The following is a 17,438-nucleotide window of genomic DNA, read 5'->3' as shown; positions in this document are numbered from 1 at the left end:
TCCATCCCTTTCCCCCATAAATAAAGAGATTGAAAAGGTGTATACCTACCCTTAAGGTATACATAGTCACCTTTCCAATCTCTTTATTTATGTTGAAGCATTCAAATATCCAAAGGAAGACATCACAAAAAGAGTCATTACCATCAATCTCTAATATTCCTAACTCAAAGTAAAACTGCTCGGATAAACTAAAATAATTTTAAACTGTTTTAAAGAATTCTTATCCTAAACTGACAATTTAGTTGAACTGGCATTCTTTTGGTTATACCTTCAGGTTTATATTTACAGTTATTGGAAAAAAAGCTAAATGAAAGTTCAGTTCTTTCATTTCCTCCAAATCACAATATTTATTGTATTAACATAGGTATATCATATCCAAACCTACAATTTTTAATGGAAAAAGTGCTCATAGGATAAATAGAAAAATTAATCTTCTAATGAAAAACTATTTTTAGACTCCTACACATTTGATATAAAGTGTTAACTTGAATTCATTTCCAAACCAAAGTAACTAAGCCTGTTACCTCGGCCAAAAGAAGGAATTTCAAGAGATGAAAAGTGGGAGAGATACTCACAAGGACCAAAAATAGCAGTGCTCTTAAAACTAGAACTTCTTTTTATGAACTCTTTTTTTTTTTTAACCCCTGTACTCAATACATTCCAGTATGCATTAATTCTTAATAAGTTTAATCTTACTTTTCTCAGGTCCCAGAAAATTAGGAGCAACAAACCAAAAAAAGAATAGGAGATTACTAAAGCTAGACACAAAGATAACACAAGTATACCTAGAGGAATAATATCAAAGACAGGCCAAACAAACAAAAAACATCGGGGAATTTGGATGCAAATGAATTTTTTTTACTACTTTTTACATAAACAAAACTAATGTATATGTCAAGACCAAGTAATAACAAAGAGTATCCTATTTTACACAGAAGGAAAGCCACACATTTTTAAAAACTTTCCATCAAAACATTTGCTGATTCTTCTCTTAAAATTTTATCTTTTAAAATAAGATAAAGTTTTAGCTACCTAGAAAATTCATTTCTGTCAAACATTTCATTCCTTTCATGCTACATAAATAAGTTAACTTTTAAAGAACAAAAATATAGTTGAATGGGAAATACAATAAATTTACTTTTAATTTTTATATTCTTGATTTTTCTAGCATAAGCTGTACATGGGAAGATTTCAGAGAAAATGCTTTAAAAAAATATTAATTATAGTCCTTCAAAATTTTTCATATTACAGTTGATGCATTTGCCTTTTCTAGGAAACTATTTTTTTAACGAGCCCACTTTTCTGACTCTACTGAACACAAACCTGTAGCCATCTCCATATTTCTCACTGTTTTTTTCTCTTCTGCGCCTTTGTTTCTCTCGCCGAGCTTCAATTCGTCGCTTCTCTTCTTCTTCATTTTTAGGATCAGTTTTTGCTAGAATATCAAACAAAACAGTTAAAACTAAAAATCACTTTTCCATTCTCCCTTTTCAATCACCAGTTCTTAAAGTACAGACATAGAGGGTTTACTTAGTGATCACACTCTAAATTGAACTAGCCAGAAAAATCAGAGTTTGAGATTACCCAAGTATTTCCACATTCTTGCTAAGGCTTATTATCTGTCTTTTGATTCTATCCATCCAGGAAGGTGTGAAGTGGTACGTAGTGTGGTATTGACTTGCATTTCCCTGATAACTCATTGCTGAGCACCTTTTCATGTGTTTATTGCCATTTGTCTGTTTTGGAGAAATATCTGTTCAGACAATTTGCCCACTTTTTAATTAGGCTATTTGTCTTTTTATTATTGAGTTGTCAGAGTTCTTTAAATATTCTGGATGTAAGTCTCTTATTAATATATGAGTCGCAAATATTTTCTCCATTGTGTGAAAAGTATATATGTTCACGTTCTTCATGGCATCCTTTGAAGCACAAAAAGTTTTTAACTTTGATGAAGTCCAACTTATCTATTTTTTCTCATTGTTCATGCTTTTGATGTCATATCTAAGAATTCCTTGCCAAACCCAAAGTCATAAAGACTTACCCCTACATTTTCTTCTAAGAGCTTTATAACTTAGGTCTTGGATTCAAAGTCTTGCATTTCAGCTTTTGCATGTAGCTATGCAGTTGTCCCAGCACCATTTGTTTAAAAGACTATTCTCTCTCCATTGAATAATCTTGACACCTTGTTAAAAAACCAACTGACCATAGATGTGTGGGTTTATGTCTGGCCTCTCAGTTCTATTTCACTGATCTATATGCCTGTCCCTGCCCAGTACCACACTGTCTTGATCACCATTGTTTTATAGAAAGTTTTGAATTGTGAAGTGTGAGTTAGAAGAACTTTGTTCAAAGAAGAACACTTTGTTCTTCTTTTTAAGGATACTTTGGCTATTCTAGGTCCCTTGCAATTCCCTATGAGTTTTAGAATCAGCCTGTAAATTTTTGCAAAGAAGTCAGTTGGAATTCTAATAGGGACTGTCCTGAATCTGTAAGTCAGCTTGGGGAGTATGGCCATCTTAATAATGTTCAGCCTTCCAATATGTGAATACTTATTTAATTTTTCCATTTATTTAGATTTCTTTAATTTCTTTCAATAATATTTTGCAGTTTTTAGAGTATAGGTTTTGCACTTCTTTTGTTAAACTTATTTCCAAGTAATCGATTCTTATTGATGCTATCATAAATAAAATTGTTTTTAATTTAATTTTCAGATTGGCTCTAAATTTTTTAACAGTCAATGTAAAAATAGAAATATGATTACCTCTTAAGAGTCATCACATTAGGAAGATTAAAACCAAATTAATTTTCTAAAAGAAGCACAGCTTTTTCTAGTACCAAGGACCATGAAAATTTTCTTCCCTTTTTCCTCATAAAGGGTATTCTATGTGATATGACATACCATTTCCATCAACAATACCTCCAACAATAAATATAAAACCCAAGAAAGGGGTCTGGACCAAAATCATGTGTAAGGACTTCTTAAAAATATATATTTTTCTAACAAGCCTCGCTGGTTAGCTCAGTTGGATATAACATGGGTTCTGATCCCCATATAGGCCAGCCACACACACACACACACACACACACACACACACACACACACACACACACACAAAAAAAAAAAAAACCCAAAATATAGATTTTTCTGGCCCCATCTCTCAGGATTTAGGGAAAAGTGGTGGACCAAGGCATGTGATTGTAAAAGTATCTTTGGGTATTCATGACTAATTAATAACTACACTAAGTCACTCATGGATCTAACTTCTATAATTATAATTACTATGCAGTTTTTCTATATAGATATGGAAAAGTTCCCCTAAAGTATTGAATTTAAAAAAATAAAAAGTATCCTAAATCACAGGAATTATGTTCTCTTACTTACTGGGTGACTTGCTGAGGCTCATCTTCTCCATAGGTTTTGCTAGCTTGGGTTTCTTGATAAAGGTTCCACTGGGTTTATTAAATGGCTGCATCATTTTTCTCTTTATTCCTCTTGCAGCAGCAACTGTCACATTGGTGGGTTTGTTTTGATAGTCAATAACAATTCCAGGTCTATGAATGCTTTCAAAATCACCCATATGCTGTAAATTTGTAAAATCAAGAAAAATCAGCATAGTGTCAAAGAAAAAACATGAATTCATACAAAATTTTCATGTTATTTATCTACTAATTTTCACCTGAAAATTCCCTGGAATGTAACTAAATTTTACATGTCCACTCTGAAAAAACACATTGAAAAACTTTGTAAATTATTACATGAACTCAAATCCAGTGAATTTGTATTTTTATTTCCAGTAGAACAAATATGGATATTTCCTATCTATTTTTTCACTTTTACAATTCAAAATTACTTGAGATCATAAACAACATATGTGCCTGTCAGAATGGTACCACTTGTACAACTCTCTGACAACTCCTCTTCAGAGTTCCTAACTGATGTTTTCCCATGAAAAGACCTTAAAAGAAATCTTTATTTTACTAAAACCTGGCTTAAATCTAAGATACACAAAGAAGACCATATTTGTAGATTGAAGTAAAAAAACATCCAGAAATCATTTAGGATTTCTCCCTGTTGAAAAAGGGAATGAGAAGGCGAGATGGAACATTAGTATGAAATAGGAGAGTTAAAGCATAACCATGCATCAACTTCCAAGACACACTTCAGATAAAGAATTGCATCTGACGTTCCATTCACATTCTTACCTAGAGAAATATATTTTGACCAAGAAACCCAAGAAGCAAAAGTTTACAGATGAAGAGTCATGCATCCAAACGACTCTTTGTGTCCCTTCCTCTTCTCTTGTCATTACTAAAATCCACTACACCAAGAGGCCAGATGTCCACAGAAATTTATTCTGCTAATCTTACTTTTAGAAGATAAAGATTGAGGAGTAATCTGAAGAGAAGGACCCAATGGGAATTGTACAAGTGAAGATTAAAAATGAAGGTCCTATTGGATCGTCTACTTCATTAACAGGAGGAAAGAAAAAATCCATTCAGACTAGAATGGTAAATACAAAGTACAGGAATATTTGTTGCACTATCATGAAAACAAAATTGATATCTGAAGTCTCATTAAGAAAAAATCCTTTGCCTAATATACAGCATAGAAAATTTTAAGAGTTTTCCAAATTTTCAAACTGAAATAGATTTTCATTTTTGAAATCCAAAGCCTATTATCCCAACTGTTTTCAATTAAACTATAATCATGAAGTCTGGAAGAACAGCAACATATCAATTGCTTACATTTACATACCTATCTAACCTAGTAGACTTCAGTAAATTAGTGTTTCCAGGTAACTTACATAGTCACATCAGAAAAATCTTCATTAATTATCCATTAAAGGTGCAATGCATTTTACATAATTAAGTAGTAACTTAAAAATGCAAAACTTCTACACAAATATAACAAACTACACTGATGTACCAAAGGCTAACAAACAGAAACATCTGCCCTACTTTATCAAAAGTACTTTCCTCAGCAAAGAGAATATTAAGAGCAACTGACTTAAAAAAATTCTTACATTATATCAAAAATACAACATTCTTTATATGATCAAAATACTTAATAACCCCACAATCTTCATACACTTACTAGACAAAATTTCCTGTCAATCAAGTTACCTAAGAACATAAAGGATAATCTTTACACTATATATCCTGCAATTAAGCACTTGAGGACTAGCATATCTACTCATTTAAGTAATAATCTACAAAATATTACTTCCTAGGAAGGAGCCATTAAACATAACTGTACAGGGAGGAAATTATCTCTCAACAGTAAAGCTAGCGACATGAGGGAAAATAAAACAACCAGTAATAGGACATACTGTAAGACAGTGAGTTAGCAAAAATACACTGACCACAAATCATTCTACAATCTATTGTACACATCAACTTCTTTGCCATGTAAACATGGCTAAGCTATCCTAATCTTTCACCAACTTTTATTAGTCTCTTGTGTTTAAAGTGAAACATGGAGCTTTGAAGAAATTCAACTTGCTAGAGTTTAGCAACAAAGTATAAACATTTTATCATACATTGCACCTTTAACCTACTCAAAAACTCAAAAAGGGTTCAGTTACCTTTTACAATAATCCAAGAACTATCTCACCAGCAAAACTGCTAGTGTTTACAAGGAAAAATGCAACTCCTTTTAACCCCTTTTAGACCAAACCTAATATCCTCACCTTTTCAATAAAGGGAGATTTGGCACAACTTCATGAACAATCATCTCAAACTGCCACTTATTTTCTGAGGTGCTGGGAAAACCTTTTACAGTCAACCTAAAAATTATGTTTGTGACTCAACTTTTTCTTCAAAATACACTGGGATGAACAGTGTTTATTCTAGTTGAAAACCATGGTCTTGAAAGGGTTTAAAAGAGTGACTAGTGAAAAGAATCCGAAAAGATTCTGTTGTACTTACTCCTCGGCCTCGGCCTCTGCCTGTTGATGGTCCTCCAAAAGCATCATAGTTTCTGCTTCCAAACGTACTTTCAGGATAAGCAGGCGTTCCTCTCCCCCGAGAGCCTACAGGTGCAGGCTTCATATGGGGTGAAGAAAAACTGCTGTAGGAAGAGTAATTCTCTCTTCCTCTGTCCTCCATAAACCCAGGCCTCAATTTTGAACGGGAGTAAGGTGCTTCCCAGCTAGACCCGCCCTGGTTTCTACCTCCGAAAGAGTCAAGGCTATTCCGGTAGGAGCTCTCAAATCGACCACCATAACTACCTCCGAAGCGGCTTTGTTCGGGTTCATTAAAACCATAGCCAGATCTGTACAGATCTCGCCCACCCAGAGAAGACCTGGAGTCGTAAGACTCATAAGGTCCAAACCTGGAAAAGTTGCACAGTGAGGGAAAAAACAAAAGTAAGCTTACTAATGTTAGACAATTCAAAAGACAAATTATCAGATGACATTTATCAACTAAAATTCATTTATATGGTTTGTACAGTTCTACTTTTGTTCACTCTTGATTAGGGCTGGGCAGTTCAGCATGAGACCAGATAGAAAGCTATCTGAGTCAGTTTCTAAATATGAATTGAGTTTAATAAATCTTAGCTTAAAAATCTGCTTTTTAGTAGCTTTTCTATTTTATTAAGATTTGTCTATCATTATTTAAGCCCAGCCCTAGTCTTAGAAAAGGTCATTTGCTAAAGTTCACAAACTATTCAAACTTTCTTTGAATCCATCCCTAATATTGAAAATTACAAAACATTTACAATACTTTGGCCTCCAATAGGGACGTAAATTGAAGACTACACAGATGTAGGCTATTTGTGACACAGAGAGATCCTTTTGCACCCCCAATAATCTAAATCACAAAACTGCTTCATTGTGTCTGTAGTAGTCAAAATTTGGGGAATTATCTCTGGTTATAAAATTTGACAATCTGCCAAACTTCAGCCAAAGTCAATGACCAATCCTCAATCACTTGTTACTTGTAGACTAGTAAATCTAACAAATCTAGAAGAATAAACATAAAATAGAACATAAAAGTAAAAGAACACCAACATATACCCTCTGCATATGAAATTTCAAGGTAGATGAGAAAGCATAGATTTTATAAGGTCTTCAATTATTTGAAAAATTATTTCCTATCAGGAAATTATCACATAAACCTACTCTAAAAATGGGAGCACACAGTCTCCCCAAGGTTTTAATAGAGTCAACAGAAGAAACAAATCAGCTTACTTCCCACAAATCTAATACATGGATTACAAAAGTTGCTTGATATCTTACAACACAGTTTTACAAAGGTCCACAATTACACACGAGATAAATGATATAATCTACAGAAATAGTTTATGCACATTATATTTACAATGTAAAAGGGAAAAATTTATATATTAAAACATTTAAATGTTATATTACTTCAATTATTTACAGATCACTAAATAGAAAGTACTATTTACTTCTGAATCCTAGTGACTAAATAAAAATTATTCCTCTTTCCAACTACATTTTTCAAAACATCTATCACATAAGCGAAATTATTAACTGTTCATTTTCTTGATTTTTCTGTACTATAAACCACAGTGGCACACTTGAAGCAGAAAGAAGGAAAGTAAGCAACATTCAGTACATCATTAAGGAATCCGGATCCTTCAGTTTACAAAGAAGGATGACAGTTTCAAATATCTAACTAGTTTGACTTATTCAGCAGGAATCTTTGTGCCTCAAAAAAGTAAACCCACTTTTCCTGAAATATGGTAAACTCTAAAGCCTGTAGTTGTTTAACTAGTTTTAAGCTTTACACAATATCAACAGTGAAATATAAATACAATCTAGACTGTAATCAAAGGTACAGCACGAGGAAAAAGTTCATGGAAAGAATCACGTTATCTTTTAATTCTATTTTTCCACAAACGTTTTGAAGTACCCTCATATTCATGGCTTTAATACAATGTTTCTATCCTAGAGCACAAGTGTTTTTGGTGTAAGTATTACCTGCCAATAAATAACCTGGATATGATTTAAAGAACATCCTTATTACTACAATATGCTCTTGCAACTTATTTAAAATTAAAAGAATATCTATCTTAAATGTTTCTTAGGAATTAAATGCTGCTAGACTGGTTCGATTAAATCCATTCTAGTCAGACCATTTTGTTGCTTTACATATAGCACCCCACATTACGAAAGATTTTTTTAAAGTCATTCAAAAAAAAAGCTTCACAAATAATATTTCCAATAGCATATTTTTATATGTTCAGGACATTTCTATTGGCAAGGAATTAAAAGTAAAATAAGTTTTAAAAAAAAAAGGTTCACTGCTAAAGACAGAATATCTCAACACTATTATACAGAAATGATAACAGTTATCTGGGGTTTTCCTAAAATAATGTCTGCTGGTGATCCTGCAGTAATTCTTATAGCCATCAATTAAGACCTTTAAACATTTCAGGTGATTATTCAGCACCAAACAGTGAAGTTCAATTATCATAACATGCCTAAGTAATACTTAAAATGATATATCCAGAATCTTATAGTTGTCTAATTATTTGGCCAAATGATTAAGCAATTTACCTGCTACCCCCACCACCACCACTGTGACTGTCCATGCCATATGACTGGTTTAGGTAGGAATCCATGGATCTTTGACCCCCATAGGATCCATGGCCATAATCACGATCCATCCCTATAAGAGTTTAAAAAGAAAAAAATTAAATGGCGCTCACCTTTACTGGCACTCAAAAGAAGAATTTTTAGATAAAAATCCTTGAATGTCAGACCTCCATAAGATCCAGGGCCATAATCTCTATCCATTCCTAAAAGAGAGTCAATAAGAAATTGTCAGTAAAATACACTATTCTCCTCAGGAATCTTTGTATAAAACACAAGATATTCATATCAATCACCTGAGATAATGATTCATCATTGACATTTAAGGTAAACTCCCACTATACATTGAAGGAAAAAATAAAAAGATGATAATATACTGAAAAATCAGATTTGCTAACAAAGTATGATATTTCAAAAAAACATTATCAACTAAAAAGTTCTATATTAGAATTATTTCCAACTTAGCCAATAATTATTTGACTAGGGTACTACTATACGGCCCTGAATTGGTACTTCAGTGTATATAAAAATAATTAATAATATAAAGGTACTTCAGAAAGTTCATGGAAAAACAGAATTAATAGATAATACAAATCTTTCCAGGAATACTATGAAGTACCTTCATACATGATTCCTATTCTCAAGAGAAATCAGCATTTAATAATGTCAAAAGGGAAAATTTTTGTCATAATTATACTATGACATAAGTATACTACCATACTTGTTTTCTGCATCCAATTGCTCTCAAAATGTCTAAAAACTCAGAGGAACTACATTTTCAATTAGCCACATTCACAATAACTGAAATAGATATTTTTTAAAAGTAAAATTTTGAAAAAATTGGGACCAATCTGTGGCACCGTGTCTGTAAATAATATGGACTCAACAAATATTTAAATCTTCAAATTCCCTTGAATAAAGGAAATTAACGTGAATTCTAACAATGTTAACATTAAAAAAAAATTCTAACACAATAAGGGTACTAAGTATAATTTATTTACACTGCAATTATTCCTATATCCCAACCTCTGACATTAAAAATAAATACAACAAAAGATGTAACAAAATTAATTTACAATGTGTATAAAAATGAAAAATTAAAACAACCATTTGGAATTCGTTTCCTATAAAATCCATTAAAATCCTTCATTGCTACCCGCCCCAAGTTTTACGTATAAATAAATACAATAGTACGTACACACAAAGCAAATACCTTAATTTATATTTTTAAAACACTAAACTTTATTTCCAATCATTTAAATATTTCTAGTCCTAACAATAATAATAACAACAAAAACTTTACGAAAATACTACTCAGAATCTTACAACTTTAAACCTGGAACTGACCCCTAAATGATCAAATTCAATCTCCTCATTTTAGATTTGGGAACTAAAGTCCAAAGAGATGAAATGACTTTCCCAAAGTCCCATAGTATCTTCCTGTCTACCTTCATGCTGTTGCTTCTACAAGAAACATCTTCCTCTATCACCCCAAATATTTGCTTATTGAAATTTTCTAATCTTTTAAAGTCCATTTCAAATACTAATGCATTCAAGACAACTTTTCTTGATATTGTCTCAGCTGAGTATCACCCTTCTCAATACTTACAAAAGCCTGTAACTCTTATGTGAGGCTTATGATAACTCTATTTATGGCCGCATCTTAAATTTACACTAGTCTTATGGTAACGGTCTGATTTTTACTAATTTTTTATAAATCTTAGAGCAGCAGTTCTCAAGGAATGGTCTGCTGACCACTGGGAGTTGCTGAGACCTTTTCAGGGGGTCCACAATGTCAAAACTATTTTCATAAATAATACTACAATATTATTTGCCTTTTTCATGCTGTTGACATCTACACTAAACTTGCAAAAGCACTGGTGGGTAAAACCGCTGGCACTTTAGCACAAATCAAGGCAATGGCACCAGACCGTACTAGTAATCATTATGTTCTTTAACATCACGCACTCACAATAAAAAATAATAAAATTAAAATGCCATCTTCACTTATGAATATCCCTGATGAAGCAGTAAGAATTATTAATTGCATTAAATCGTGACCTTTGAGTACACATCCCTGTGACACTCTGTGTAGTGAAATGGGAAGTACACATAAAGCAACATTGCTGAATAACAAAGTATCGTAACTGTCTCCAGGAAAATCCATTGTGCAAATATTTGGTTTATGAATTAAATTAGCCACTTTTTGCAAGGAACACTCTCTTTACTAGAAAGAAAGACTGACATACTATAACTATGGTTTTCAGACTTGGGCATTTGGCAGATATTCAGACTATCCACATTTCAAGTGCTCAACAGTTACATGTGGCTAGAACATCTTGGCAACACAGTTCTAGACTGAGGAAACAGTCAATTATTTGTCTTAGAGTTGGTAAGTGTATAGTATAATTTACGCTCATATATCTCATACAGAGCACAATTTAAATCACTCTATCATAAATAACAGGCTCAAAAATGTTAAACTTCATTTACAATTACAACACATGAAAGGAGCTGTGGAGTAGAGGAGAAAAACTGACTTATGATCAAAATAACTAGATGTGCGACATCAAGTCTAGAATGGGATTAGTTTTTACCACCTCTACACTACTAGCATCCTAGTCCGGGCTACCAGCATCTATCACCTAGATTATTGCAACCTCCTCCTAACTGGTTTTCCTGCTTCCACTTTTGCTCCCTTAGGTTTATTCTGAAGACAATAACCAGAATAATTTTAATAAAACGTAAGTTAAATCATGTCCAATGCTCAGTACCCTCCAATGGCTTCCAAGTAAAAGCCAAAGACTTAAAGTAACCTATAAGGCCCTATACCAGTGGCTCTTAACCAGGAGCAGTTTTACACCCAAGGGAACATTGGCAATGTCTGAAAACACTTTTGGTTGTCATAACTAGGGGGCAGGTGCTACTGACATCAAATGTGTAGAGGCCAGAGATGTTGTCAAACATTGTACAATGCACAGGACATCTCCCTACAACAAAGAATTATATCCTATGCAAAATGTCAATAGTGTGAAAGCTGAGAAATTCTGGCATATATGATCTACCCCATCACCTCTTAACTTCATTATCTACCATACACCCTTATTCATTCCACTCCAGCTACACTAGGCCCCTTGCTGCTCCTAGAACACATCAGGTGTACACCAATTCTGGCACCCGCTGCTCCCTCTGCCTGAAATGCTCTTCCCCTATATTTGCACTGTTCACTCCCTCAACTCTTTCAGGTTTTCACTTTCTATTGCTTCTTATATATAAGCAAATTACCTTTGATTTTCAATGCCTTCTGGCTACACCTCACCACTCTAACCTTAAGACTGGCAAAAATCATCTCTTCTAGTCAAGCCAGTCTTCTTAAGTCTCTTTGAAACACAATGTTCTCAGCCCTACCTTTGTTCCTGCTGTTCCCTCTAGCTGGAATGTTCTACCTTTTTCTATCTGCTGTTTATACTCATATAAGAAGAGGTAATATAAAGAAAAAAAAAATGTAGACACTGGAAATATTACTTCCTTCCAAAAATGGTGTAGTGGAAATCTGTATCTTGACATGCTTTCCAATGCCTTCTATACTTCATTTCAGTTGCTGGAAAATACAATGCTAACAGTGAAGTGCATTGTTGGCTTCATTTGATACCTATACATCTTTTATTTTCTAAAGCCTATAGCATTCTTCCTCTAGATAGCCTGATGGCTTGCATCCTCATCTCCCTTAAATATATGCTTAGATGGCACTTTTTGGTGAGTCCTTCCCAGTGACTCTCTTTAAAATTCCAACACACATACACTTGTCCCCCTTCCCTGCATTATTTTTCTCCCTAGCAATTATTACCATCTGACATACAAACATATTACTCTTCATCTTATTTACTGTCTATTTCATCCCACTAGACTAGAAGCTCCAAAAGGGCAGGAATATCTGTCCATTTTGTTCACTGCTGTATTCCCTGCTCCTAGAACAATATCTGATACACAGCAGGCACTAAATATCTGTTGAATAAACTCAAATCAAACCCCTAAAGTTAATTTCCTCATTTGTAAAATGGAGATAATCTAGACCTCAAATTATTGTCAAGCAGTGATCTTTAACCAGAAGTGCATTCCAAAATCATTCAGAGCACTTTTACACAACATATACAGCCAGAGACCACTTGCCCTGAAATTAAGATTCAAGAATTCTAAGGTATGACCTGAACATATATATACTATGAGAAAGTTCCCCAGGGGACTTTAATAGATACCCTCAGATGAGAACCACTGTTAAAACTAAAAGAGAAAAAACGTAAGTCATAACATTAGATCTTTTTACAACACTGTACATTAAGAAGGAAATAAACTTCTGGCCCTGCATGATTCTACATTTCAAGTCATGTGTTTAGAGATTAAACCCAGTCATGTCTTTCTATAATTCCAAATTTCTCTTTCTCTCTTTGGTGAAAGCACTAGTCCTACCCACTCCAGCTCAAAATCCTGGAATCATTTTTATTCAACCCTCTCAATTTTCTATCCATTACTAGTCAGCCTGCAAGTTCTGCTAATTTTCTCCAGAAAAAAGTCTTAATATTTTTTAAATTACTATGGTCACTTCCCAAGTTGAGGGTCTTGAAATCTTTACATCTGAATTTATGAAATGGGTTTCTAGCTAATTTTTACTTTTCAATCTAACCTATGAGTGGATACAAATTAAACTTCCTTTGGTAGTTTTGTTATGGTACTCTCCTGCTCAAAAGTATATTCTTTGGCAGTCACTTTATATTGACTACTTCCTACATGTTGAGCCACATTAAATCCAAAGTTTCTCTTAATCTTTACACATGAGAAATAAAAATTAGCTGTATGGTAATTATTCCCATAAAACAGCATAGTCTTCTTTTGTAGTACATATGCTTCAGTTTTATTTCATAAATATATTCTGTACAACAGCTGGATTTTGCAATTCTCTAGATGTCAGGATATTTAATGCCACTCCCTCAAGTCCTTCATATAATGCTTTTTTAACCTCTTGGAATTACTCTGTATTCGTTTTTGTGTTATTACCTTGTTTGGCAGGGCCTTACTTGTAACAACTATTAAAAAGACATCCAATTGTATTCTGCATACCTCTCATGATTTTATCTAACTCTGCAGTCACAAGTCTAATGTCATGCTTATGTCAATAAATAATCAGGCTTCTTTATGTGCCCCTTAGACAGTTCTTTATGTGCTAATACAGTTAGACACACTGAGAAAAATGACCTCCAAAACAAAATCAAAATACAGTACAATAGAAGCTATATAGAACCAAGCCAATAATCCACTTAATCTACATTTCTCAATATCAAAGCCTCAATTCAACAAAAAGAACTCAGCCAGTGTCTTGTAATTCATCATTCAGAATGTCATCAGGGCCTTTGGAATAAATTAAAAGAAGTATATTTCAAATAAAATGGACAAAAAGGCAAATCTGAATAATATCTAACTTTTTTTTAATCTCAAATTCCCAAATTCAAATACTATATATAGTATGACAGCATTAACACTGAAAAGTGATAGATCAAGAGCCAAAACAAGAACTGAAATAAGGTGGAACTGGCTTTTTACACTGATACTTTCATGGGTATGAAGAGCAAAGCTGAAATGCATTCCCTCAACAAATTCAAGAGCAAATGAAAGAGGATACTTACCATTAAAGCTTTGATAAGTATTCCTGCAAGCAGAGTGTGTGTAATCTATGAAGACATATTTAACAGAAAGAAATCAGTGCAATATTAATGAAAATCCAAACTTATATTATCTACTCAAAAACAAACAAAATTTTTTAAATGCCCTAAACTCAATTATCTGAAAAATCAGGATACAAAAAATTACCAATACTCTATTTTTGAAAATATATCTCTTTTTCTTCACTACCTCTCCAAAATGGTAGGTTTATCATCCAAATTATGGTACTGTAAAAATAGTTTATAACACCTGATATACAGTATAGTAACATCCAAAAGAGGGGAACCAGTACTGATTTATACTAACAAAAGGAAGACAGATTAAATTACATATCAAATAATGCAAAAACCATTGAGATATCCAAGAATTGATTCTACGTAATATAAAATATTTTCAAAGTTAGTATTTCTTTTACCACTTAATTTTCTCTCTAAAGATTTCAAGCTCTTAGCTGAGAAATGCATATAACACATATATGTATATGTGTGTGTGCTATATTCATCCAAGATGTGGCATCACTGAAAATCATATTGCCAATTTCCTTGTCAAAATTAATTTAACAAATGTTAAATCTTTTAGTTAACTTTACAAATAATTACTCAAAGAACAGGATTTAATACAGTGGTCATTTGGATACAAGAGAACCTTGTTATGCTACACAGGATTGGCTCCAGATACATTGTTAGTCAAATTCTACCTCCCAAATACAGCAGTGGTGGCTGAGGATAGGCAGTGAGAGAACACTGCTTAGAATCATAGGCAGATGGTGAAAATAAAAAGATACTCTAAGTTTTATTATTGTTTCTCAATTCTCTACAGATAATGGATTCCCTTATTACCTGGGGGGGGGGGGGGGGGAGAACGTTCCTTTTGCCCTCCACCCCCTTGTTATCCTCTGCAGTACCTTGTTGGTACTGTCATCAAACTTCAGCATGAAAACACAACATATTTTTTTATTTTCACTCCCAACTCTGGCCATTTCAAAGATTCATAGTTTAAAGGTATCTATATCAAAATGAGTCAAAGTCCAACTAAAACAAACAAAAATACCAAGTGTGCTACTCTTAAGGGCTGAACTTCCCATTTCAAAGTAACTGAAAACTATCCACAAGAGTTAGTCCAGTCTCCTTTCATATATACTTAGATTTGGCAGCTTTAACTCTTTGTAGCATGAAATCAAATAAAAAAATCAAAAGCTCATTTCAGTAACGCTGAGATCACATCTCATTCTATGTTAAAGATCATTTTTTGGTGAGGTTAGAGCCTTAACAACTACTTAGTGAATTGGTTTTATTTAGAAGTGCCTGGTTACTCAGGATTAAATCCAGTTTAATCATACAAGCCCTTTCCCATGTCTCCCTAATGCTGTCATTACATACCATTTTACCTCGACATCGAATTCCTACAAAAGTTGGGCAAGACTTGAAGACAAGATGAAGATCAAATTAATTTTACATTGTGACCCTGTGGAAACGGTTTAAAGAACTGGTGACAGAGACGATGGAAAGTATTGCTAAAATACAGTTTATTTAATCAGCAAGTCCAACACAGGCAGCTGTGTACAGGTCTGAATGTGAAGGGCATTTGATGATTGTTGTGCCAGAATTCTGCCTCACCTAAGTCCCATCACACACAATCCAAAGAAAAGTGTTTTGGTTCACAGAAGTATTTCAAATTAGGTATTAACCACCAGGTAATTTTGGTGAGTAAATATCCCAGTTTGCTAACCAGGAAATATTTTGCTTTCCATCATGTATAAATATCTACCTATACACATCACTTAAAAGACGCCCTTTAAACTCATCTCAAACTAAGACAACCAGAAACATCACCGTGAACAAGCCTCTGAAAATTCTATCTGGCAAGAAGTAACCAGGGTAGAGGATTAACTAAATGGACGATCTGGGTCGCTGCCCTGTCGGGCGCACACGAGAAGAGGTGACGGAGGCCCCACTCGCCCCTTTGCCCGACACTGGGAAGTTGGAGGAGTCGGGCAATTTCCACTCAGAGACCAAGAGAGTCCGGGGCCCGAGCCCGGAGGCCCTCGCACTCTGGGCGCGTCCTTCCCGGCACCGAGGCCGGCACGGAGCTCCCAGGTCCCCGCCGGCAGCGGGCGCCCGGCGGGCCGGATCGGGACGCGCGGGTCCCCAAAGTGGCCGACTCCAGGCGCCGAGCCCGCGGCGGGCGGGCGGGCGGCCTCCGGGCCGGCAGAACAAAGCCCACACGGCCATCTTGAGACGGTAAACAGACCCCCTGCGCAGGCCACCCCGCCTCCCGTCCGCCGCGGCGACCAGCCAGAGGACGCTTACCATCCTCGAAGTCCATGGCGGAGGCTCGGGCCGACGGCCTCGGCGGCTCTGGGCTAAGCTGTGGCCGGCAACAACCGCCCGCTGCCCGCGGTTCCAAACGACCAGTCTGCGCGACGGAGAGCGTCGCTACCGGCCCGGGAGCCGCAGGCCACAGCGAGGCTGGCGGGAGGGGCCGGCTGGAGCTGTCAGTTGCCGCAGCGCAGCCCGCGATTGGCTGGCGCGGGCTGGTGGGCGGGCCCTCGCGTGGGGCGGGAAGCAGGTCCGCTGTCATGCCCCGGGGTGCTGATCCTCCCCAGCCGCCTACCGGGAAGGAAGGTGAAAAAGGAGAGCCAACGACTGGCGGGGAGTGTGGGAACGCGAGCTAAGTGTTCTGGAACACTTCATGGCCCGCCATGTTTGAACCTGGCGAGAGAGGCTGGTTCAAATGCCTCCCTCCTGCCCTGACTAATAAAGCCAAGTGCCGACCAAAGTTTTGCTTTTTATTGACTAGTGATCAGAAATATTTCAAGTATTTATGGAGTTTCTGCCGTGGAGACACAGAAGTCTGGGACGTTTTGAGTACTCCGTGAGCAAAGAACAGATTGCTAAATGGGAAACAATTATGAGAATGATCCAAGACAAGCTATTATCCGGTTCTGAATTTTAAGGTGCAAATACAAGAGCTGTAAAACTTCCCAGACGGGGAGGATTTGTGGCAGAAGTTGTCCAGAACTTGAAGGATGGCACTCAAAAACACACACATACTGGTATTGTATTATTGCCACTTTGGAAATCGTGTTGGGGACAGCGGGCAAAGTTATTCACCCACAAGACAATATGGAAAGAGACAACTGCTTTGGTCACCTGAATC

At 35.4% G+C, this 17,438-nt stretch overlaps 1 protein-coding gene across 3 annotated transcripts in view; it reads right to left on the bottom strand.

Annotated features, from left to right (window-relative positions):
* The window catches only part of ZNF326 (zinc finger protein 326), a 28,214-nt gene extending 11,481 nt beyond the window's left edge, over window positions 1–16,733 (bottom strand). Inside the window, exons 1-7 of one of the 3 annotated variants that reach the window (XM_063105295.1) lie at window positions 16,589–16,733; window positions 14,243–14,287; window positions 8,735–8,770; window positions 8,529–8,640; window positions 5,929–6,334; window positions 3,383–3,581; window positions 1,324–1,435 (exon numbers count right to left, since the gene is read on the bottom strand). In XM_063105295.1, coding sequence (XP_062961365.1) covers window positions 1,324–1,435; window positions 3,383–3,581; window positions 5,929–6,334; window positions 8,529–8,640; window positions 8,735–8,770; window positions 14,243–14,287; window positions 16,589–16,604 — 926 coding nt within the window. In that variant the 5' untranslated portion in view covers window positions 16,605–16,733. Of the gene's footprint in view, window positions 1–1,323; window positions 1,436–3,382; window positions 3,582–5,928; window positions 6,335–8,528; window positions 8,641–8,680; window positions 8,771–14,242; window positions 14,288–16,588 lie in introns of those variants that run through there. The other 2 variants (XM_063105296.1, XM_063105297.1) reach the window with 2 other exon arrangements.
* Window positions 16,734–17,438: the final 705 nt, after the last annotated feature.

Source organism: Cynocephalus volans, chromosome 8 (assembly GCF_027409185.1).
Source record: "Cynocephalus volans isolate mCynVol1 chromosome 8, mCynVol1.pri, whole genome shotgun sequence".
Taxonomy (NCBI): domain Eukaryota; kingdom Metazoa; phylum Chordata; class Mammalia; order Dermoptera; family Cynocephalidae; genus Cynocephalus; species Cynocephalus volans.
Note: the sequence above shows the minus strand (reverse complement) of the source record. Positions and strands in the feature narration are given on the sequence as shown.